The 24,906-nt window shown below is 45.2% G+C and overlaps 2 protein-coding genes across 2 annotated transcripts; one reads left to right on the forward strand and one right to left on the reverse strand.

Annotated features, from left to right (window-relative positions):
* Window positions 1-489: 489 nt before the first annotated feature.
* LOC111160530 (SprT-like N-terminal domain) lies at window positions 490-13,253 on the reverse strand. The gene is made up of 5 exons (XM_022523694.1): window positions 12,782-13,253; window positions 11,686-11,785; window positions 6,678-6,806; window positions 3,733-3,997; window positions 490-2,802 (listed from the first exon to the last, which is right to left on the reverse strand). The coding sequence occupies exons 1-5, from the start codon at window positions 13,000-13,002 to the stop codon at window positions 2,054-2,056; spliced, it is 1,464 nt and encodes a 487-aa protein (XP_022379402.1). The 5' UTR covers window positions 13,003-13,253; the 3' UTR covers window positions 490-2,053.
* A 372-nt stretch (window positions 13,254-13,625) lies between these two features.
* Window positions 13,626-18,348, forward strand: LOC111160499 (exocyst complex component 8). The gene has a single exon (XM_022523645.1). It carries the CDS (start codon window positions 13,626-13,628, stop codon window positions 15,801-15,803), a length of 2,178 nt encoding a protein of 725 aa, XP_022379353.1. The 3' UTR covers window positions 15,804-18,348.
* Window positions 18,349-24,906: the final 6,558 nt, after the last annotated feature.

The raw sequence follows: 24,906 nt of genomic DNA on the forward strand, positions 1-24,906 counted from the left end.
TCCGCCTGTTCATTTGGAGTGGCTGTTCCCCCAGTAGAACGTGGTCTAGCTCCAATGCCTTTCTCGTGCTCCTTCACTCTGCAAGGTCCCTTCCATCCTTCCTTTCCAGGCTACCCTGACTCACCCTAGAGGATCCAGCTCAGGAGCTGTCTCCTCCAGGAAGCTTCCCCCGACGGCCTGGCTGTGCTGATGGTCCTGCAATCCCCGCAGCTCCCAGCAGAAACCAGTCAAGAGCCCTTTCTGTGTTCAGATTAATCTGCTCTCATCGCACTACCCGACGAGGCCGTTTTAGAAAGCTTGAGGACATGGACTATCTTGTTTACTTCTTTGCCCCAGAACCTCATAGAGACTCAAAAACTGTTTACCTGCACGTAATTTCCTAAATTGAATTAAGAAAAAATTATCCTCTATGAAAGTACATAGTTGCATATATCCAACATAATACATTTTAAGTCATTTATCTATAAATATTTATTAAATACCATTTTTCAACTTCATACTTAAAAAATACCAAACTTGTAAACACTCAACTAGATGAGCTAAAACGAAAAGGCCTGATAGTAGCGTGAAGACAGTGAGACAGCCGGAGCTCTCCCGCGTCGCCGGCGGTATCGACTCAAACCAAACCCGCGTACACCCTGTGCCCCCGCACGTCCGACCCCGGGTGTACACCCAGCAGACGGGAGCGAGAATGTTCTTAGCAGCATTACAGATCGCAGCCGGCTCCACACGGGGAGTAGTTAACAGAATGGTGGGATGGACTCTGGCATATTCAGACACTACAGAGCAGTGAAACAGAAGGAACTTCCGCACGTGGCAACCAGGGTGGTGCTTCGTGAAGTTCAAAAACGAGCTCCAGCAACGCGCGGTGACAGGAGATGTAAACGGTGGTTTGTTTCATCCAGAGGTTGTGGCTGGAACCGGGAAGAGGCACCCACGCGGCCGCCCTCTGCGGGAGCCGCAGTGTCCCTTCCTGACCTGGGCAGCGGTCGCCCAGGAGAGCGCGATGTCCAAGTTCACGCTTAGGAGCTGGCCCCTCAGGTGTGTGAGGGTCATGCTGCAACGAAGGTCAGAAAACAGAAAACCTGTGAACTAAACTCTTGGGAAAATGCCAACATGCCAGAGGCAAAGCCTCCAGAAAGAAAACTGATAAAAGTATCTTTGTCTCTTTGCTGTAAAACATGGAAAAGGATGTTTTTAGAAAGAACTGTATAGTTTTTAAAATGCACAAACGGTATTCCTTTTTATTTTAACGGTTACAACTTTGGTTTAAGGTTCATAATACTGTTTCCAGATAATGTTCCTCCGTTAACACCAACCAGGCAACTCTGTGATGTTACTTACGCGGTTCCTTAAGCCTCCGACCCACTCATTTGGTTACATTTTGAGAAAACCGCTCAACTCTGGCCTACAGGACTGCAGGAGTCATAGTCTAAAATTTTTATTTCACTATATTCCTTCTGTACTTTAACCTAAAACCTGCTGCCACCTTTTAGTGATGACAGGAATAAAATTCTTTAAAATACAGAAAATCTATTTCCTGCTAAGGTTAAAAAAAGAAACCAAAAACCCCCAAAACTCTGAGTACCCTAAAACAACTGATATACTTTGTCCTCTAGATTGTATTTTTGGTCAATGTGTCTCATGTTCTGAATATTAAACTACAGTTCTTGGACTGAGTTTTAATATTAATAAAAAAATACTCAGTTTAACCAAATACCTGCCAGGATTCTTCAGTGAGTATTTTGAGGAAGTATATAAATAAAAAGATTAACATATCCAAATGCCTTTAAGAGCAAGAAAGAACAAAAGTTTCTAAAAATTATGCATGTATACAAGCAGAATAAACTCGGCCACAGGATATGCGAGGCAAGAGTGAAAAATACAGCACCTTCCGACAGAACATTTTCCATTACAATCTCATACATGTGCATGGGAAACAGAACTAGATCATAACCCGCCGATCTCAGAGCTCCCCAGAGCTTCCTGAGCAGTTGACGCCGTGTTCGCGGGGTAACACAGGTGGGCGTGTGGCACCCATCTTCAAAGCTTTTCAACTCTTGACTTTGATGCTATCACCTTCAAGGCACCGGTCCAAGTGCTCATTAATCTGAGACTCCAAAACTTCATTCTGACAGACGGGACAATCAACCATCCTGAGGCAGCTGGCTGGGCTGCTGGGACTCGGAGTCGCAGCTGTAGGGTGGGACCACCACTCTGGACCATTTCCACCGCTTTGTACTTGCTCTCTCTTGATAAAAAACTTGTCAAAAACAGTCTTGTCTTCTAGCCTGGGTCGTTTACTTGGAAATTTCTCTTCGGGCCCACTCGCGTCCGGGGGTGCAGTCAGAGATGTCGATTCCGGGGCTTTTAAAGAATTCCTCAGGGATATCTTCGAAGAGGTGACCCTTCTCTGAGAACCAGAAGAGACCGAGTTTTTAGGGATGTCCCCGACTGTCAGGCTTTTTGTGGGAGAGCCGCTCACACTTCGGAAGGCCTTCTGGCTGGCAACTGAGACTGTAGGAAAGTAGTTGCTTAAGACATTCTGGTGACTGGTAGTCAGAACAGGGGATACAAGAGGAGTTTTTTTACTTGAACCATTATGTTCAAATTTCACCTCAATTTTAGAGCTGGGTCTGAGGGCTTTTGCTGAATGGTCTTGACCTAAAAGATCTTGGGTTTTATTAATTGTATATGGAGCGACAAACTTCCCAGATGAAGGCGAGCTGCTCCTTTCTCCCAGAACATATCCTTTCCCACTGAAAGGGATTAACAGTTGGGTCTCACCTCTGTTGGGCTTATCTGCAAAAGAAGCAAAGGTTTTTCCTGACTCGAGATCAATATAGTAACCAATGTTAAGCTGACGGACGTTCTGCAGAGGTCAGGGAGCTTCTGGGATGGAGAGGACACAAAGGATAAAAAACATCTTCTCCTATTCAGATAAGGAGTTCCAGCATCCAAACACTACCAGCAAAGGAACTTTTACCTTGAAAATCCAGTAGCATTCTAGAAGTTTAGTTCTAGAGGTAAAAGTACGCTCCCACATTCTCACCTTTCCTCCTACTCCCACAGAATGAGGATATACAATCTCTCCACGTAAATTCTTCTCTAGCTCCTCTCAACATTTTGGATTCAGGAACAGTAGTTTATTATGTTTCTGGATCCAACCAACAACTTCCCAAGGGAAGAAGCCTTATCGTTAGTGACCTGGGTCCCCTGTCAAAACTCAGTTACTCTGAACTTCATAGGAAAGGGATAAATCTGGAAGATGAAGTACCGGCACATACATGTCATATCCTTTTCCCATTTTTCTCCCAATGAAAATACATACATCACCAGCAGAAGTCTCTCGGCTAGAGTCCAGCTGATAGGAAGGGGTGGAGTTAGGACTAATTCCGGGCATTGTTATTTGAATTGTTGTTTTTATTTTGACAATCATTTTGCCTTCTGTTTCCCAATGACTCATCAAGTCAAGATAGGAAAAGGGACTTTACCCTCCAGTATTATCCGTGGAAACTATTTCTACTTTAACTCACATCTACATAGAGCAAAGCACATTTTTCTACCGTCACTTCATAAACGGGAACTGTTTTTCCTAAGTCCACACTTAAAAATATCTACACGAGAAAGAATCCTTAAGGTCATCCTAACCCCCATCCTGCAGAGGCCGCCACTGGCTTTACCCGGTTAGCTGTGGTCCCAGCAAAGGGGCAAGACCAGACAGCAAGGTACCTTTATTTTCTGCGGGCGTTGGCGGCTGCCCTAGTTTTGTCTTTCCTCTGCCCTTCCTGGAGTAATTCTCTGGTTCCTTGATTTTGATGTAAGTGCCGCCGCACGTCTTCTGGTGCTCGGCCCACCAGTAGTCGTGAGCAGAGGGCGCCCGGTTGGTGGCACGTTTGACGTAGCCGTAGTAGGGCTTCCTGTGCTGGCACGGGCCATTGCAACGCCACCAGTGTCGCCGGTACTCGTCCACCTCGTCGTGGAAAGTGTGGTACACCTGGGCGAGAGAGCGTGTTCAGTGTTAACGAGGCACGTTAACAAGTTTAAGAAAATAGATAAGCAGCCTTTATTGTCAAAACGTCCCCATTTCTGTGACACTTTGGGGAAGACAGCGACTACACTGAGCTTCTGAGCAAAAGTTCATTTTAATGGACTAGCAGCAGCTAATACTTCATGAACTGTCTAAAGAGAGAAAAATCTGAGATTAGAAAAAAAAAATTTTTAACGCCCAAAAACCCCTATCAATGCTAAAAGCTTTAGAAACCAAGTTTCAAAATTATCAAAATTTAGGGTAAAGACACAATTTTATATAAGCCATAACATGCAAGAATTGTTCCTACCGCTGAACCGAATTTTCTCCTACAAGTAACACCACCCAAGGGTGCGTTTATACGGAATATAAACGCTCCGCCCCTACCCCCACGAGCACCTTGCCGGACGCCGCCTCCGCTACGCCCACGCCACATGCCACATGCGCGCGGCTCTTTGCTCCGGTCTTTGTAATGAGCCCTTACGGGGCATCATTTTTATCTGCTTAAGGCAAAGAGCGCCCCAGATTTCAACTGGTTCATCTCTGTGTCCCTCGTGGCTAACACAGGCTCTGGCACAGTCAAGGTGCTCAGTTGCATCTGCCACCTGCCTAAAGGAAAAGCTTCGTCACTGACCCAAAGAACATTCTCTGCGAATGTGCTTTTCAGTCCTTACACAGGATCCTTTAGTTTCACCCTCTAGAAGGAACCTTACTTATGGGAAAAGTGGTCTGAAAGGAAAGTGAGCCCTCCCCTCTCGGTGGCCCTGCGGACAGCAGGGTACCACTAAAAAATTGCTAATCCTAAATAACCCTAAATAAATCCTAAATAACCATTACGACTGTACAGGATAAGCAGCATCCATGGATGAGGTTTTTTTTTAACCAAAGACATTTAACTTTCTCATGAATTTCCCGAGGGAAAGAACGTGAAGCCTTCGGTCACTCTCCCTCAAGGTTTCATCCTGCCTCTCCGTCTTAAGCAAAACCCTTGCGTGACTTGGCAAGCGCGCCCAACAGTGCGTATTACGTTCGGTGCACGAGACACCGGAGGGCAGGGGTTTGGGGACAAAGATGTACGGAACACCCTCCTCCCTTACACTGAGAATTCTGCACTTAATTCACTGGCCAAACAGCCAGGGCATTGAATCTGTTTTGCTTCCAAGTCTTGTAACTCCTACAGCCTGGGGATGTGACTTCTTTAACGATGTCGTCACTAAAATAAAATTGTGCAACTGAATGTCCTGTGGAGTTTGTTATAACAGGATGTAACCTGTAAAAGCAAGGGCTGTCCACTCGATGAAACTGCTCCTCGGTGAAAACACAGACGCGCAAGATAAAAGAATATATCCTCTTCCAAATGAACAGTAGGAAGTATACCAGGACTTTGCTTACAGTGAAAACGCTGATGAGGAAACTAAAAGCCTTTTGCACCAGCACCTCCACAATTCTTTTGCTAGTCGGGACTTTATGTGACTGTTTTTTAATGCAAGCCACTTTCTTGATGTTGAAGTAACTCTATTCGATAATTACATGAGCTCTCTAGAATATTAAAGCCAGCAGCTAGAAAAACATATATACAGAAGGTGAGCACTTTCCATTTTCCACCACACTGGCCTTTATGCCTTTCAAAGGCAGGAAATGTCTGCAGGGATGAATATCCTATTCGGTTCAATCCAATGTCGTACTCATTAGGCCCTCGTGGGGGCGCTGCACAGCTTCTACGGAGGTGCCAGGAGACCAGGAGAACCGCCCTGTGTTCAGAGGTCGGACAGCAGAACAAAATTTTGTAGAAGGTCCAGGAGCTGCTGAGGACACTCAAAGGACAGAGCAGTCCTGGCCTGCCGCAAAGAGGAGGGGCACGTGACAGCACAGAGGAAGTGGCACATGGGAGGGAGAGCACGTGTGAGGGGCGGCGCGGGGGCGGGAAAGTTCTCTCAGAACCAAGACAAGCCGTGGCTGTGGGAGGCAAGAGACAACGAACAGGATGGTCACCTGATCAAATGAATCCGTAATAAATAGAAACTTCTAGTATTTACCTTGTACTCAAACTGGGCTACAACGTTTGTGTGTATTTTTTTCCTTTACTCCTCAAGGACCCGAAGGTAAGTGTCCTTACGGCCCTCGTTTCCTCCTCCTATGCAGACGCCCCACCGTCCGGCATCCGTGGAGCCGGCCTCGGAACCCCAGCCTCAGACTCCTGGGTTTTCTGACCCCAGGCTCTGCTTCCGACAGGGTCATGCAGAAATATGAATCAAGACTTCGGGTGATGGGAACGACACATGATACAGGAGCGACCGAAGGAGACTGTCACATGGAAACAAAGCTGAGGGACAGTTGTGATGACCCAGAGGTAGGGCAGGCCTGCAGCCACCGTGTGTACAGTGTCGCCCTTTTACCAGAGGCCTTGCGGGGGCTGCGGGGACACCCAGCCCAAGACGAGCCGGTCAGCTTCTCTTTGCTTGTCTTACCATTTACTGTGGAAATTCCTCAAAGATAGTATTTGTTCCGACCCAGGTTGTCTATTTTTAGTTAAATCCCAAGAATTACTGAATAAATAACTATTAAAAATCATAAACGTTATACTTATTTAATATTTAATAAGCTGATTAAATTAATAGATGTTATATTTATTATTTAAATCACATACCGTTATATTGGCTCCTGTCAGGCGATTGATGCGATGCATGTGTTTACAAAACTCTGGCCCATGCCCCTCCCGGTCTTTATCATTATTAGTGACAAATAAATAGGCATGTATCATTTCATGCAAGAGGGTCTGAAACAGAAAACATTAATTTGTTAGGGTGCTTTTGAAAATAAAAATGCATTTTCTTACTCCACGTGGCGTCTTAACTTTGCTTAGATCACAGGCTCCTTTCAAAAACTGGTAAAAGTCATAAACTGTCTTTCTAGAGAAATTACATACACATACATTCACAAAACTTTGCATATATTCTCTGAAGCTCTGCAGATCCCAGGTTAACTTGGAACTCTGTGTTCCAAGAAAGGCTTTTTAACTGTTCACTGAAACCCAAAAGGAAAGATCAATGAACTCAACTACATAAGAATCTTAAAATTCTGTGTGGGGGAGAAACACGGTGACTGAAAAGACTAATTCAGAACAATGTATGTGCAATGCATCCCTCAGGCTATTAATTCTTAAACTATAAAGAGCTATTAAAGTCAACAGAAAATGACCAATAACCCATTTTTAAGTGGGCGAAGGTCATAGATGGGTTCTCAGAGAAAGAAATATAAAGCCTCTGTCAGGGGCGCCTGGGTGGCTCAGTGGGTTAAAGCTTCTGCCTTTGGCTCAGGTCATGATCCCAGGGTCCTGGGATCGAGCCCCGCATCAGGCTCTCTGCTCGGCGGGGAGCCTGCTTCCCTTCCTCTCTCTCTCTCTCTGCCTGCCTCTCTGCCTACTTGTAATCTCTATCAAATAAATAAATAAAATCTTAAAAAAAAAAAAAAGCCTCTGTCAACGCTGAAAGTTTTAGAAACCAAACTGTAAAATGATCAAAAATTAGGATAAACCATAAACATGAAAAAAATGGGCAACTTCATTTATAAAACAAATACAAACTAATACTACACCAGTAGGTCACTTCTGCTTACCTACATTAGTAGAACTCCTGGAGTTTGACACCATTAGGAAAGCTAAGGGGAAACAAACATTCCCGTCTATCTCCGATGGGACAGCAAAATGAGCCAAAGCCCACGGTGGAGAATGTGGTAACATCTCACAAACTACAAATGCACATATCCTCTGACCCAGCAATCCTGAGACTAACAGGAAAGGTCACGTGTACCAGGCATTTTCACTGTAGCATTGTTTATTATGTTAAGACCGGAAATAAGTGTTCAGCAACAAGGGCCCGGCTGAAGGAACCACGGAAAACCCACAACATGGGATTCTATAGAGACTTAAAAAAGAACGCAAAGATCTCTATGAAGTCATCTGGAGAAACCTACAGGGTATGCTTTTGAATGAAAAAGGCAAAGTACAAAGAAGAATGTACACAGTCTTTTGTATGAGAAGTATGTCAAGTGGTCGGGAGAGGAAATAAGAATGGACATAAATATTTGCAAACAAGGGCACCAGTTAGGCGTCTGACCCCTGGTTTCAGCTCAGGTCATGATCTCAGGGTTGTGAGATCGAGCCCCCTATCCGGCTCCACATTCAGCGCAGTCTGCCTGAGGTTGTCTCCCTCCCTTTCCCACCCTCCCAAAGGCTCATGCTCACTCTCTCAAATAAATAAATCTTTAAAAAAAATTTGCAAAACAGAACAATGAAACAACAAAGAAACTAATAACAAGAGTATCTTATAGTAGTTGGGGAGTTCAGCATATAGAGGGAAGGAGTAGGACAATGTTTCTAGGTGTATAGCTTTCGATAGCTTTGGGATTTTGAATCGTGACAATTTCAGAACAAAAACAATAAAATCTACTGCTCTAGTGAATAGCATCTGACGGAAAATCATGTGATTGGCCCAAATTTCATCTGAATTTACATAAATCTTGTTTGAATTAAAACAACAGCCTACTGCTCATTTCCACACCAAGGATGCCAAAGTGTAGGTGCAAAATTCAGAGAAGTATTTAAGGCTGCCGTTTCATAATGTATCCTAAAGAAATAGGAATACATTTTTTACAAAGTGAGAGTCAGTGGGGCACTTGGGTGGCTCAGTTGGTTAATTGTCTACCTTCGGCTCAGGTCATGATCTTGGGACCCTGGGATCGAGCCCTGCATCAGGGGTCTCTGCTCAGCAGGGAGTCAGCTTCTCCCTCTCCCTCACCCTTTGTGCACTCCTTCTCTCTCTCAAATAAATAAATAAAATCTTTAAAAAATATATATGCTTTCTTAAAAAGTGAAAGTCATGAAGGTCTTCAAGAGCAAACCTTGTTCGTAATGTTTTTACAAAGAATTTCTATCAAAAGAACTAGACTTGCCATTAATGAATTGTAGTCTTATCAAATTCTGCTGAACAGAAAAATGGGTGAATCAAACATTTTAACTTGGTCACTATGAAAACATCCCTTTTAAAATTATCAACTCCATCTCTGAAAATGAACTTAATCTTTTTAAGTAAATGCCTCTCTTTTGGGACTCAAACTCAAAGAGCATTCTACATTTCAAATGCTTTCCTATATTCTAAAGTAATGATCAGTAACTATTCTTATAAAGGGAAAGAAACTTAGTTCCTAATTTTAGGTACAATTTAAATACCTTGAAAATGGAATGGCCCATGGCACCATACCAAACCATTTCTATCTTTATATATCCACCATTTTCCACATTTAGGCTAGATTCAAGGCTCTACTCAGCACGGTCCCAAAACACCTCTACTTTCCACCACTGTTTTCTATCTGGAAAAAGCAACTACTTCTGGTCCTCAATATGCCCTAATTTCAGGCCTCGCTTTCGCTCACTGCATGCCCATTTCTTCTGCCAAGGGTAGTTTTCCTCCGCCATATCTGCTTGTCAGAATCCAGTCTGTCCTGTAAGGCTCACCTCCATGTTCTAATTAGCAGAAGTAACAATTATAAAGTGGTAGTAATGAGGCCAAGTGGTACAGGGGATAGGACAAGAGCTTTGGAGTCAGGGACTTAAACCAAGGATTTGTTACTTATCACGCTCAAGACCCTGGACCAGTTACAACGCGCTCCTCACGCCTAAAATGAGGATGTCCTGATCCTGGAGGGCCATACACACTAGATTAACTATTGTTATTAACTAGTGTTAATCTAGTCCAAAATCTGGCCACAATATGTGCTCAACAGTGAGTGGGAGGAATGGCGATGTCATTAGTCACAAAATACACAGCCATGAAGCTTTTCTTTGTCCTCGACCACACAAAATCGTTTCCTTTTCTGAACCCTTTTCATGATAACTTAGGTCATACTCTATGTACAGACCAGAGTCACATGGTTCCTCCTCGGTCCTTCTCACCCTGATTTGATATTGAAACTTTCTGCCAACAGCAAGTGCTCCCTTGATAGCATTACCACACATTTCCCATTCTCTTCTCGCCCATTACCTTTAAAAAAAAATTGTTCGTGTGTTTAATCATTTACATAATAAATACTCATTTTTTTTTTAAAGATTTTTTTATTTTATTTATTTGACAGAGATCACGAGTAGACAGAGAGGCAGGCAGAGAGAGAGAGGGAAGCAGGCTCCCCGCTGAGCAGAGAGCCCGATGCGGGACTCGATCCCAGGACCCTGAGATCATGACCTGAGCCGAAGGCAGCGGCTTAACCCACTGAGCCACCCAGGCGCCCAATAAATACTCATTTTTAAGCAACTACTGTTCTAATTAGAGCTCCTCATAAGGTTAATCATGTTCAAATTTTTTTTATGCCTACCTTTTCTGCTTATTCACTGTGTTACCAAGAGAGTCATGTTAACACACAACTACGATTGTGGATTATTTCTCTTTTTGCTTCTACTAATTTATGTTTCATGTAGCTTAAGGTTATATTATTACTTTAAGGATCAAATTATGTGTTTTTATTTAATAGATTATTTTATCATTCTAAAATGTTAACCTTTTTTTCTAGTAAAACTTCTTCCCTTAAAATCTTTAGTTTGATACAACAGCTTTCTGTTATTGTTTGGATGGTGTACTTTTTTCCAACCTTCTACATATAATGTATGTGTGTCTTCACCTTAAGCCTATCTCTTTTCATCCAGTATGTCATTCCAAGTCTTTAGTGCTTAGTCCGTTTATATGTAATATAACTACTGATATTGTCTTCATGCCTACCTCTTTTTTCTTTGCAGGACTTTGTTCCTTTATCCCTCCTTCCTTTTTTAAATTATTTCTGTTGTACCATTCTATACTTAGTAGCCATTTTCTTTTTTTTTCTAATTGTGGTAAAAAGCATGTGACATAAAATCTACCAGCTGAACTATTTTTAAGTGTACAGTTCTGGAATGTGAATTATATTCACATTGTTCTGAAACCCATCACCTTTCATTATCCTTAAAAACACCATCTTTTTTATTTCCGAGTATGTTTTAACATATTTCCCATCCAATCTCTACCACTCTATCCTCTTTGTAATGCATATGCTTCAAGTGAGGTAACTGGGGCAAGACCAGTCACACTGGGTGCATCTTAGGGAATTTCAGGCATGTTCTAGACTCAACTAACCTTAATCTGGGAGCTCCTACTCCTCCATTTTGCTAGTGACGCATGCCCTCGCTTGTGCTGGCTGGTTATACCAGCTCAGCTAGATATTCTGGGAGGGCAGCACCACAGTGTCTGAACAGAGAATCAAAGTTTGTGTGCCTTGGTTGGAAAATATGGGTCCTAATTTTTTCTCCGCCGCTAAGTATGCAACTTAAACCTGTTACTTATCCTCTCTGAGCTTTAATGTCCTCATTTACAAAAAAGAGGACAACACATGTTGTACATAAACAGGGTTGTTGCAAAGATCAAATCAGATAAAACACCTGAAAGACTTTCGCTGTGAAAAACTATAAAAATATAAGGTAATTGTTATCATTTACCCTGCAGTTAAAGTCTGCAATGACAAAAAAAGAGGTTTGGGTTTTGGTTTTACATTACAGGTTAAGTCACAGCAGTCTAAATCAGTCATAAGCATTTTCAAATTACTCAGCTAAAGAATCAAGTTTATGCAAAGAATACCTCTACGAGATCCTTTCTTGGTCTCAACTTTAAAAGAGGTTCACTGAGACGGATGGAACACATTCCACCCCTCCCTTCATAGCTGCATATCCCAGCACACCTGGAAAACAACACCACAAAAAATTATTTACCTAATATACAACAAAAGAAATAGACATGAAAGAGGAAATCCTTATACATTCTTGGGCAGGTCACACCAAGTATCTTCTTGGTTAGGAGAGATTTGCATTTCACCCCAGTGAGATGTGTCAACAGTAATGCGTCCCTTTCCCTCGCCAGGCTGCAGGGGCCCCAAAGAGGACAATCCTGTTCTGTGGCTCCCAGTCTCCTCCCTACAAACTGTAATCAGTTTGTGTTAACAACCAGATCTCCAACAGCACGACTAGAAAACTGTAACAGAAGCCACTGTGAAGGAGACTGGTTCTTTACACACAGTTCTGTGTCTGATCTTAATCTGTCTTACTTTAGGCTGTTTTGTATCACTTGGAACACAAGCACGTGGTATAAACGCCATCCTAAACTTGCAAACCCCCTTCAGGTGCAGGAACAGATTATTTCAAATCGGGATTTCTCAACCTCAGTATACATCCTTTTGGAGGCATCCCCGAAGATCCTCTGGGTGCAGAAATACGGAAACGTCAAGCCCGTCCCCCTTCTAACACCGGATCTCACTACTGAGTGGCGTTATCTCAAAAAGCGTGGAACAGGGCAACACACGTCCTTGGGCGGCTTCCCCGCCTCCTCGGCATTCTTTCTTAGCGACTGACTCTGGATGCTTCTCCTTCCTGGGTCAGAAATGTGTTAATTTACTTCCAAACTGGGGGAGATCCAAAGACACTTCCTTTTCCCTCACTGTGGCCTTTACACATCAAACTGCTACCGGGATGGGCCACACCGCTCCCGAAAGTTGCTGGAGCGGGAGACAGACGGAGCAGGAAGAGAGAGGTACCCCGAGAGCGGCTGCTGGTCCAAAACAAGACCCCGCGTTTCACGCCCCCCGGGCCCATCGGGGCGGAGCGAGAAGGGGAGCCCAGGGCCGGGGGCTGCGGAGGGGCTGCCAGCCGTTCTCGCTCCCCCAGCGGGGCTCGGGACTCACAGGGTCATTCGCATGCTCCACTTCACCTCGACGGCCTCCAGCTGGCCCCAGAAGAACCGATCGTTGAACTGCACGAACAGGGCCTGCAAATCCGGGGTTGGGTCCACCAACTCCCAGGACGCGTCCACCAGCGACAGGGGCGCCTGGGCCCGGTCACGCTCCGACCGCTGCAGGTCCCACTCCTCCTGAAGCCGCAGCGCCAGCACAAGATCCTCATCCATCTCTTCCCGGAGCCCAGGCGGCGTGCGCCGGCGTTAGGCGGGCTCCGCGTCTCCGAAGCTCCGAGGGCCCGGCCGAGCTCCTAGGAGATACCGGCTCTCGGGCTGCTCTCGGGTCGGCCCGCCAGTCTCGCGAGAACTCGGGAATAACTGGCTGTAGAACGAGAACTGAGGTTGCCCCAAGCCAAGATTCTGGGGCTTAAAAAAGAGAACTCGGCAAGACGCCTGCTAGTGGGTTCAAAACCTGGGTTTCCAGGGCTTGGACTCGAGGAGGGTTTCAGGAAACTGGTTACCGCCTTTACGCTTCGCCGCTAACTTCAAACACTTACATCACGCTCAGCCCATGCGCAGTACCCACGTCCCTCTGCCTTGCCCTCCACTCTCTTCCGCAATAGCGCCTCCTGCGCATGAGCCGTAGGTTGCGGGCGTTCCTGCGCAGGCGCGCTCTCTGCGCCCGGCCCCTGCGCAGGCGCGGTGTCCGAAGCTCAGACCCAGGCGCAGGCGTACTCGTCTCCCTTCCATCCTGCTTCCTTAGTCCTGGAGCTCGGCGGGGCTTGGGTGGGTCTCAACCGCGGCAGCACCGGCGGTGGCGATAGTGACAGTGACTGCGTGAGACTCGGACGGAAATGGCGATGGCGATGTCGGACAGTGGGGCGACCCGCCTGCGGCGGCAGCTGGAGTCGGGGGGCTTCGAGGCGCGGCTGTACGTGAAGCAGCTCTCGCAGCAGTCGGACGGGGACCGGGACCTGCAGGAGCACCGGCAGCGCATCCAGGCGCTGGCGGAGGAGACGGCGCAGAACCTGAAGCGCAACGTCTACCAGAACTACCGGCAGTTCATCGAGACAGCCCGCGAAATCTCCTACCTGGAGAGCGAGATGTATCAGCTCAGCCATCTGCTGACCGAGCAGAAGAGCAGCCTGGAGAGCATCCCGCTCACCCTGCTGCCGGCGGCCGCCGCCGCTGGGGCTGCCGCGGCCTCCGGCGGGGAGGAAGGGGGAGGCGGCGCGGGGGGCCGAGACCACCTGCGGGGCCAGGCAGGCTTTTTCCCCACTCCCGGGGGCGCCTCCCGCGACAGTTCGGGTCCGGGAGAGGAAGGGAAGCAGCGCACTCTTACCACCCTGCTCGAGAAGGTGGAAGGCTGCAGGCACCTGCTGGAGACGCCGGGGCAGTACCTGGTGTACAACGGGGACCTGGTGGAATACGAGGCCGACCACATGGCCCAGCTGCAGCGGGTGCACGGCTTTCTCATGAACGACTGTTTGCTGGTGGCCACCTGGCTGCCCCAGCGGCGGGGGATGTACCGCTACAACGCCCTCTATCCCCTGGATGGTTTGGCCGTGGTCAACGTCAAGGACAACCCGCCCATGAAGGACATGTTCAAGCTGCTCATGTTTCCCGAGAGCCGTATTTTTCAGGCGGAAAATGCTAAAATCAAACGAGAGTGGCTGGAAGTGCTGGAGGAAACCAAGAGGGCCCTCAGTGAGAAAAGACGAAGGGAGCAGGAGGAGGCAGCGACCCCTCGAGCACCACCCCAGGTGACTTCCAAGGCCAGTAACCCATTTGAGGATGAAGAAGAAGAAGAACCGGCCGTTCCTGAGGTAGAAGAGGAGAAGGTGGACCTCTCAATGGAATGGATCCAGGAGTTGCCGGAAGACCTGGATGTCTGTATTGCCCAGAGGGACTTTGAAGGAGCTGTTGACCTGCTGGATAAATTAAACCATTACCTGGAGGATAAGCCCAGTCCACCTCCTGTTAAAGAGCTAAGGGCCAAGGTGGATGAGCGTGTCCGGCAGCTCACGGAGGTGCTGGTGTTTGAACTCTCCCCAGATCGTTCCCTGAGAGGTGGTCCCAAGGCTACACGTAGGGCAGTTTCTCAGCTGATCCGGCTGGGCCAGTGCACAAAGGCCTGTGAGCTGTTTTTGAGAAACAGGGCAGCAGCTGTGCACACTGCAATACGTCAGCTTCGCATCGAGGGTGCCACCTTACTCTACATTCATAAGCTGTGCCATGTCTTCTTTACCAGCCTTCTTGAAACCGCACGGGAATTTGAGATGGATTTTGCAGGCACAGACAGTGGCTGCTACTCTGCCTTTGTGGTCTGGGCGAGATCAGCCATGGGCATGTTTGTGGATGCCTTTAGCAAGCAGGTGTTTGATAGTAAGGAGAGCCTCTCTACCGCGGCCGAGTGTGTGAAAGTGGCAAAGGAGCACTGTCAGCAACTGGGGGACATCGGACTCGACCTCACCTTCATCATCCATGCCCTTCTGGTGAAGGACATCCAAGGGGCCTTGCACAGTTACAAAGAAATCATCATCGAAGCCACTAAACATCGCAACTCTGAGGAGATGTGGAGGAGGATGAATTTGATGACCCCAGAGGCCCTGGGCAAGCTCAAAGAGGAGATGAAGAGTTGTGGGGTCCGAAACTTTGAGCAGTACACCGGGGATGACTGCTGGGTGAACCTGAGTTACACCGTGGTTGCCTTCACCAAACAGACCATGGGCTTCTTGGAAGAAGCTCTGAAGCTCTATTTCCCAGAGCTGCACATGGTACTTTTGGAGAGCCTGGTGGAAATCATTTTGGTTGCCGTGCAGCATGTGGATTACAGCCTTCGGTGCGAGCAGGATCCGGAGAAAAAGGCTTTTATCAGACAGAATGCATCCTTTCTCTATGAGACCGTCCTCCCTGTGGTAGAGAAAAGGTTTGAAGAAGGCGTGGGGAAACCCGCCAAGCAACTCCAGGACCTGAGGAATGCATCCAGACTTATTCGTGTGAACCCTGAAAGTACAACATCAGTGGTCTGATGCCCGTGGCTCTGTGTCTCTGTATGCCTATATATTGCTTATACATTATTTATATTTATATTAAGTTGCATTAGCATATTCTTTGTAGTCTTAAACACAGATCAAAAATAAAAGACGCCCTCTCAAATAGAAATGCAGAATCAGAAGGAAAAAGAAAAAAAAGTTAAAATTAAGCCAAAATAACAAAACATTAGAATTATTAAAATACACACTTTCCTTTTAAATTATGCTAACTCTCTAATGAATATGTTGTCACACTACAGCATTTCAGTGTATCCTTTTGGGTCAAAACACACTTCCTTCCAGTCTATATTATGCAGCTCAGAGAAATCATATCTATAAATATGTAGAGTTTAAGTATGTCGTGAGGTTTCCCAGTTCGCTAAAATGTTAGGTCTCTTAAAAGAGTACAGTGCCATACAAACACCCTGCTTCACACACTTCCCCACCTTAAAATGTGACTGAACAATTTTTTTTGGGGGGGGGAAGGAGTTGAGAGCATTGGTTTTAGCATAAATTTTGGTCAAAAAAATTCCTTCTTGAAAGTGGTCAGTTTGTGGACTCAAATAACTTGGATAGCTTTCATAAGCTTTCGTGAAACGGCTCCGCAAACATTTTGCCAATGTGATTTGAGTGACTAATTATTTTCACCTGCTAATTAGCAACTTTCTAATACTTGATTCGGGAGCACTTACTTGAATCTTAAGGACTATGGTAACTTTTCTTCCAACATATTCCTGAACTGTGTGAGTTTCCAGCCACAGCTTTTGTCCTTATCATACTAAAAAAATTAAAATGATTAAAAGAAAACCACCAAAACAGGACAGACTGAGGAACCTGGCAACGGCCAGTGACTTTTAGCTGCCTTCCCTCACTCTCCCTGTGACATATAATGACTCAGACTACATGGAAACTGGAGGAAAGTTTTCAGCGAAATATTTATTGAGATTTCAGGGCCTGGGTGGATGGGAAATTAGAAAAAAATCATATGCAAACTCTACAGTGTTCTCAAGTATGACTGTTTTGAGCAGAGATTTGGCTTTTGATTTTTTTAACAAAGTAGAGAACAAAAAGGTGAGACAATGTGCCCAAAGCCAAGGGAAGAAAAGAACTTTTGGTGACTCCTACTAGAATGCTACATACTGCCTTTCTCTTGTTTTGTGTTTTCCTTTGTTACGAAAAGTAAATATAATGCTTACTTCAGGTTGTTTCATAAAACAAAAATAGCTAAAGAAATTGGAGCTTCCCAGGATTTCTGAACTACTGCTTCCACTGTGCATTGATTATATAAGATTCCCCATACATGGAGAAATTGTGCTAAGATCCACCATTTTTTCCTCTTTCCAGCTGTGATTCTTGTCCAAAAGTGCCATTTCTGATGCCGAGGACTTCCAAAAGTCATGTCTTTTATCTGAATTAAAATAGTGGTATTAAGACTGGAAATTATGTAAAACCTAAAATAGCTTCCAAGAGTGGCTTAGGGTTTGTGAAGCTCCTTGACTCAGTTACTTGCTGTGAGAGGAGTCCTTTTATTTATTTTTAGCTATGCATTTTAAAGGTTGAAAACTATTAAAGTTACAGATTTTCTTTAATTTTTTCACATAAATTTAGAATTTTCTAGACAATAACCGTAACTGGATATCTCAGCTGAGCAAGAACAGTTATAATTTGCCTTTTTTAAGATCACTGGAAACTTGAATTTGATGACAATGTTATTATTTTGTGCAACTTACGGTTTCTAAAACTATATGGTATAAAACGTGTGTAAATCTCTGATGCTGGGTCCATGAAACGATACTTCTGAAATCAACACTTAAGGCATGAAGTTGTAAAAAACGTAAATGTGTATACTCAGATATTTAAATGGTTGCTTCTCTATAGAACTGTCTGCTTTTTAAAACTGGAAGTACAGAATTTTCTTTGGGTAAACTTTGTGTGTTCCTTAATCAGAGTTGTAGCTGAAGGAAGTCGGCCGGTGGTGATTCAGTTAGTGTGGGAAGTGGATCAGAGACCATCAGTGTCGTAATGTATCTTTGTGCCAAGACAGAGCCATGGTGTACCATTCCTCAGAGTGGAGTCAGAGCTCTTCCCTCTCGTTCTTGTTTCATTAGACTCCAAAACAAGTCCTAAAAATCGAATGCAGTTAGAGATTGTCCAGAAATACAGCACACACTGTAATACACCACTGTAGACTTCATTGCCTCTTCTTGTCTGCTTCCCACATCACACTGTCACTCGAGCTTGGAATCACAGACTCGATTGAATTAATTACTGTTGAAAAAAAGACACCCTGTGGAATTAAGTCTCTTTTTGATTAAAGCCTCATTTCACTTAACGTGCTGAACACTTACTTTTGTTTAAAAGACTACCTGTAGTTAAATTACCTGCACTTGTATTTTGCAATTCGCTTACCTACGATTGGAAATTTGGGACTTGACATAAGGTGTAAAATCAGTATATGTACATTTTGCTTATTGATATGCTGTGATATGAGGGATTCTGAAATGTTTATCGAAATAAAGTTTAAAATTTTTCTTACACTGGATAAATTGGCATTACAATGTTGTATCTCCTTTAATTAGGATTCAATATTTTTTTTAAAGATTTTATTTATTTATTTGACAGACAGAGATCACAAGTAGGCGGAGAGGCAGGCAGAGCGAGAGGAGGAAGCAGGCTCTGCTGAGCAGAGAGCCCGATGCGGGGCTCGATCCCAGGACCCCGGGATCATGACCTGAGCCGAAGGCAGAGGCTTTAACCCACTGAGCCACCCAGGCGCCCCTAGGATTCAATATTATGTCCTTGTTACAGAAGTACCGGGCTTTTTAAAGATTTTATTTATTTATTTGACAGTGAGCACAAGCAGGGGGAGCGGCAGGCAGAGGGAGAGGGAGAAGCAGGCTCCCCACTGAGCAGAGAGCCCAATGTGGAACTCGATTCCAGGACCCTGGGATCATGACCTGAGCTGAAGGCAGTCGCTTCATCACCTGAGTGCCCCTGAAATACTGTTTGCTTGTTTGTTTTTTTAAAGATTTTATTTATTTACTTGACACAGAGAGAGAGAGAGAGAAGGATCACAAGTAGGCAATGAAGCAGGCAGAGAGGGGGAAGCAGGCTCCCCGCCGAGCAGAGAGGCCGATGCGGGGCTCGATCCTAGGACCCCAGGATCATGACCCGAGCCGAAGGCAGAGGCTTTAAACCACTGAGCCACCCAGGTGCCCCTGAAATACTGTTTTAAGAGCCGAGGTGGTTTTTATTTTGTTTTTTGTTTTGTTTTGTTTTAAAGATTTTATTTATTTTATTTGACAGACAGAGATCACAAGTAGGCAGAGAGGCAGGCAGAGAGAGAGAGGAGGAAGCAGGCCCCCCGCTGAACAGAGAGTCTGATGCGGGGCTCGATCCCAGAACCCTGGGATCATGACCTGAGCCGAAGGCAGAGGCTTTAACCCACTGAGCCACCCAGGTGCCCCTATTTTGTTTTGTCTTTGTCTAGGGGGATAACAGATAGGAAGCTGTTAGCTAATTTAAATATATGTTCTGCTTACTGTCAGAATTGTGATTAAATCAGATCTCAGTTTTTTTTTTTTTTAAGGACTCCTTTGAATGGGAAATTTCAGGTATATAAAATTAATTTGCTCTAAAAAGGGGATTTTATGCCATCTGCACATCCCTAAATGAAGAAAATACAATGGAGGCCATATGACCTAAGAACTAGGAGCATCAATGACAAGGATCTGTTTTTTAATACATATAGACCCTGAGGGAACTTTTACATATAATTGATTTAAAGCTATTTATCAAAAAAATAAAAATATTCAGTGCTATGCCTTACATTGACTATAATGTGGGGTGGGGAAGATAAAATAAATTTGAGCGTGCTTGCTCTGAAATTCTTGAGAATTGGAAAAAATGGAGAATAAAAAATTGGAAAAACTAGGTTAGGGAGTCAAATACACAATAGTGTGTTGCAAATTACATTAATTAAATAATCGAATGCAGACAGCGTGTTGCCAAAAAAAACAACAACCCTGTGCGTTGTTGTTTTCATACTCAGGATTTCATGGGAATACTGAGAAGGAAGAGGGCAATGTGTTTTTGAGGAGTTTGGAGAGTCTTCATGGAATTGTTGGCATTTGAGCCAAAAAAATAAGAATATTTGACATGAAAAAAATTCACGTATGAGAAGCGATGTGGAAACCTTCCTTTAGGGAATCATTTACTAATGATTGCTGTGTTCCAAGCAGTGTGATAAGCACCTTTTTCGGCTCAGGTCATGATCTCAGGGTCCTGGGATCGAGCCCCGCATCGGGCTCTCTGCTCAGCAGGGAGCCTGCTTCATCCTCTCTCTCTGCCTGCCTCTCTGCCTACTTATGCTCTCTCCCTCTCTGTCAAATTAATTAATTAATTAATTAAGTTAAAAAAATAAAATCTTGAAAAATTTTTAAATAAAATATTTTTCTCAAGTAATCTCTATGCCCAACATGGGTCTCGAACCATGACCCCAAGTTTGAGTCACATGCTCTGCAGACTGAGCCAGTCACCTGCCCCATTATCATCAATTTGTACATTATTGAATTCTTTGTAATTGGTAAAATTAAGTAGCCTTGAACTTGAAGAAATTTCTTTGGGCATTAAGATACATGTAACTTAGATTAGGAGTCTCTGTCTCTGGTTTCATCTTCTTGCATTTTTCCCTCCCTTCCCCTATGATCCTCTGTCTTGTTTTGTTAGGAAACAAACTGAGGGGTGCTGGGGGGTGGTGGTGGGAGGGATAGGGTGGTGGGGTTATGGACATTGGGGAGGGTATGTGCTGTGGTGAGTGCTGTGAATTGTGTAAGATTGATGAATCACAGACCTGTACCCCTGGGGCAAATAATACATTATATGTTAATTTAAAAAAGAATCACTGGAAGTGCTCTATAAAAATGCAGATTCCTGGGTCCCCTTAATCAGAGCTTTTGAGGACCAAACCCACACATCTGAGTATATAACAAGCTCTATAGGTAATTCTTTCTTACACAAAGTTCTGACAAAGTCCTCTGCTTGGCACAGATGTTCATAATTGGGGCACGTATGAGAAACGAAGCAATGGGAATTGCCTGCCCTAACCTCTGCACTGGCCATTTTGCCTTGGGAGATATGGAAAGGGTCCCGAAGAGCCTTCCCTTGCTTTCTCAAGGGATTTTGGTAAAGTAGTTTCAGTTGAACATAATTACACTGACCTTTAATAGATGAAAAAGTTCTCAGGGCAAATAAGTTTCAGAAATGCTCAACCCTATTTTCGCTTTGATTAACATGACACACATTACCAGCATGGGATGCATTCTGGGGAATCCTGCTTCCATAAAATTCTTAAATTTTGATGGGAAAAAAAAAAAGATACATGTAACTTAGCTCCTGTGATAAGAAGCCAAGCTCAGGAACGGCTGGGTGTGTGTCTCTGATAGAGGACAGTTGCCGGACAAGGGCTTGTTTCTTTAAATGTCATGCTTGATTAGTTTCACCTAATATGCTGACTTTCTCTCAGATTTATACCTCTCACTAATCACATTAAACAAAGTTACATAAGCCAAGCCAGTGCTGACAAGTCTCTAAAATATTTGTGTGTGTCATCTCAGACGTCGCTGGTGGGAACTACTGTAAACTGGGCACTGGCAATTTGGCAAGCCTTAAAACCACAGAATTATACAAACCCTTTGACCCCACACCCCACCTCTGGAGATTTATTCTAAAAAAAAAAAAAAAAAAAAAACTTCCTAAATTAAATTTACCCATGAAACTCATGTGATTTATGAGTAAGTTTTGAAGAACCCTTCTAGTTTCCGCTTTTGCATGTAAGCTCAGGAGAGGCACTCAATCCTGACAAGGAGAAAGCTGAACAGATTGAAAAATCAACAAGTCTTCTTGGATCCACAAGAGCGGGGCGGGACACAAGGCAAACCACCAGCCCCAGACTGGAGAGCCCAGTGGGCAGATGCAGGAAGTCCTATCCTAGGGGAGCAGGGGCTCAGGGGGAAACCACTGCGGAACCCAGTGTGGGGATGGGGGAGCCGTACAGAAACCTCAGTCGTAAGCGACAAAAGCTGGAGACTCCGTGCCCACAGCTCAGAGTTTAAAACTCCAGGGGGGGACGCCTGGGTGGCTCAGTTGGTTGGACGACTGCCTTCGGCTCAGGTCATGATCCCGGAGTCCTGGGATCGAGTCCCACATCGGGCTCCCAGCTCCATGGGGAGTCTGCTTCTCCCTCTGACCTTCTCCTCGCTCATGCTCTCTCTCACTGTCTCTCTCTCTCAAATAAATAAATAAAATCTTAAAAAAAAAAAACCTCCAGGGGGATCCAGTCCTAAGGGGAAACCCCACAATATTGCGAACTAAATAACCCTTTCCAGGTTCTCACACTGAAGTTTCAGAGGGAAACCCCTCAGGCTTCCAGCAGGGGGCGGGACAGGGAACCTTCTGAAACGGACTAGAGCCCTCTGTTTTTCTGAACAAGACCTGCCCTTAGGGGAGACTAGTTAACCTGAGCCTAACCTGCTGGGGAGTACCAGAGCCTGGCTGACCAGCGGAAGGGAACTAGCCCACCCCCCAGCTCTCTCTAGCCATCCTGTCCCCGCGAAGGGGGAGAAAACAGCTGAGAAACTCTCATGAAATTCACTGACAGACCTAATCACTAGATGATAGAACTCTGCTCCCCCACACTCACGGGCACCTCACGAAAGGCCTATTTACAGCAGTCCCCTTTTCCGGGTAACTCCACGTCCAGCTACCGAGAAAAATTGCAAGGCACACCAAAAGGCAAAAACACAATTTGAAGAGGCAGAGCAAGCATCAGAGCCAGACATGACAGGGGTAGTGGAATTACCAGACTGGGAATTGGAAACAACCACGATTCATACCCCAGGGGCTCTGACGGATCAAATAGACAGTCTGCAAGAACAGATAGGTAATATTAGCAGAGGGATGGAAATCTGAAGAAAGTACTAAGAAGAAAGGCTAGCCGGGCGCCCGGATGGCTCAGCTCAGGTCATGATCCCGGGATCCTGGGATCGAGCCCCGCATCAGGCTCCCTGCTCTGTGGGAAGCCTGCTTCTCCTCTCCCTCTGACTCTCCCCATGGCTCGTGTGTGCGTGCTCGCTCTCCCTCTCTCTCAAATAAATAAATAAAATCTTTAGAGAAAAAAAGAAATGCTAGAGATAAAACAAAACAACAATAAAGACCCATACTGTACTAGAAATGAAGAGCGCCTTCGATGCGCTGCCTAGTAGACTGGACCGTGCTAAGGAAAGAATCTGAGCTGGAGGATGTATCAGTAGCATCCTTGAACACTGGGGCACCTGGGTGGGCTCAGTGGGTTAAGCCTCTGCCTTCGGCTCAGGTCATGATCTCAGGGTCCTGGGATCGAGCCCCACATCGGGCTCTCTGCTCGGGGAGCCTAATTCCCCCTCCCCCTCTGCCTTCCTCTCTGCCTACTTTTGATCGCTCTCTCTGTGTCAAATAAATCTTAAAAAAAAAAAAAAGAATCATTGAAAACTGCAAAGCGAAGAGAACAAAAACAAAACAAAACAAAACAAAAACAAACAAAATCCCAGAATATCCAAAGACCGAGGAACATCCGTAAGAAGTATGACATGCTGGGGGCGCCAGGGTGGCTCAGTCAGTTGAGCAACTGACCTTGGATTTCGGCTCAGGCCACCATCTCAGGGCTGTGAGATGAGCCCCACACTGGGCTCCATGCTCCGAGGGGAGTGTGCTTGAGATTCTCTCTCTCTCCTTCTCTCTGCCCCTCCCCCTTCCACTCCCCCTGCTCTCTCTCTCTCTCAAAAAAAAAAAAAAAAAAAAAAGGAAAAAGAAAAGAAAAGAAAAAATAGTGTCACAAACTATAATGAGAATACCAGAAGGAGAAGAAAGAGAAGGAAACAAAAATATTGGAACAGGTCTTACTCAACAGGGTACAGATGTTGTAACAGCACAAGAAGATACCACCCAGAGGCATACAGAACTTCAGGGCACGCATACAATGTAACACCATGCCGCTTAACAGTGTCAGCTCTGGCCAGGTCGGAGGTGGAAAGACATCTAACATAGGTCGCCAACAGGTGCCCGGTTCTCTCAGTGGGCAGAGCATGCGACTGCTGATCTCGGGGTTGTGAGTTCAACAGTCAGACACTCAACCGACTGAGCCACCGAGGGTCTCCTAAGGATACTTATTTTTAGATTTTCATTTTGAAATTTTTTGGTGTATAGAGAGTAACAGAGGCACATAAAGAATAAAGAATCCTGGGGGGGCACCTGGGTGGCTCAGTGGGTTAAAGCCTCTGCCTTCGGCTCAGGTCATGATCCCAGGGTCCTGGGATCGAGCCCCACATCGGGCTCTCTGCTCGGCGGGGAGCCTGCTTCCGTCCCTCTCTCTATCTGCCTGCCTCTCTGCCTTCAAATAAACAAATAAAATCTTAAAAAAAAAAAAAAAAAAAGAATCCTGGGGCGCCTGGGTGGCTCAATGGGTTAAGCCTCTGCCTTCAGCTCAGGTCATGATCCCGGGGTCCTAGGATCGAGCCCCGCATCGGGCTCTCTGCTCAGTGGGGAGCCTGCTTCCCCCTCTCTCTCTCTGCCTGCTTCTCTGCCTACTTGTGATCTCTCTCTCTCTCTGTCAAATACATAAATAAAATCTTAAAAAGAAAAAAAGAATAAAGAATCCCGTGTCCTCATTACCCAGCTTCAACAACTGTCAACATTCTGTCACTATATCAATTATACCCAACAATGGCCCATGCCCTCCACACCCTGCTCAACCCCACTGGGTTGTTGTTGATTATTATTATTACCTACAGTTTTGCTGGAGATAAACTTTATACACACATTGTGATGTATGAATCTTAGCTCTAAAATTTTGGAAAGTGGATCTACTTATGTAACAACTCCCCAGTAAAGATGTCCACCGTTTTCATTTTTCCATGTGGTGATGAGAGTGTCACCTCTCTCCTGTGTAGCCCTTCTTCCTGTTCTTTCCTGTACCTTAGGTTCTTTTTCTGGAAAAGAAAATCATGTTTTCCTAAATAATTGAGAGTTGTAACTCTTGGACCGTGTTGCCTGGAGGTTGAAGGTC

This window comes from Enhydra lutris, unplaced genomic scaffold (assembly GCF_002288905.1).
Source record: "Enhydra lutris kenyoni isolate GAN:26980312 unplaced genomic scaffold, ASM228890v2 scaffoldscaffold76, whole genome shotgun sequence".
Lineage (NCBI taxonomy): Eukaryota > Metazoa > Chordata > Mammalia > Carnivora > Mustelidae > Enhydra > Enhydra lutris.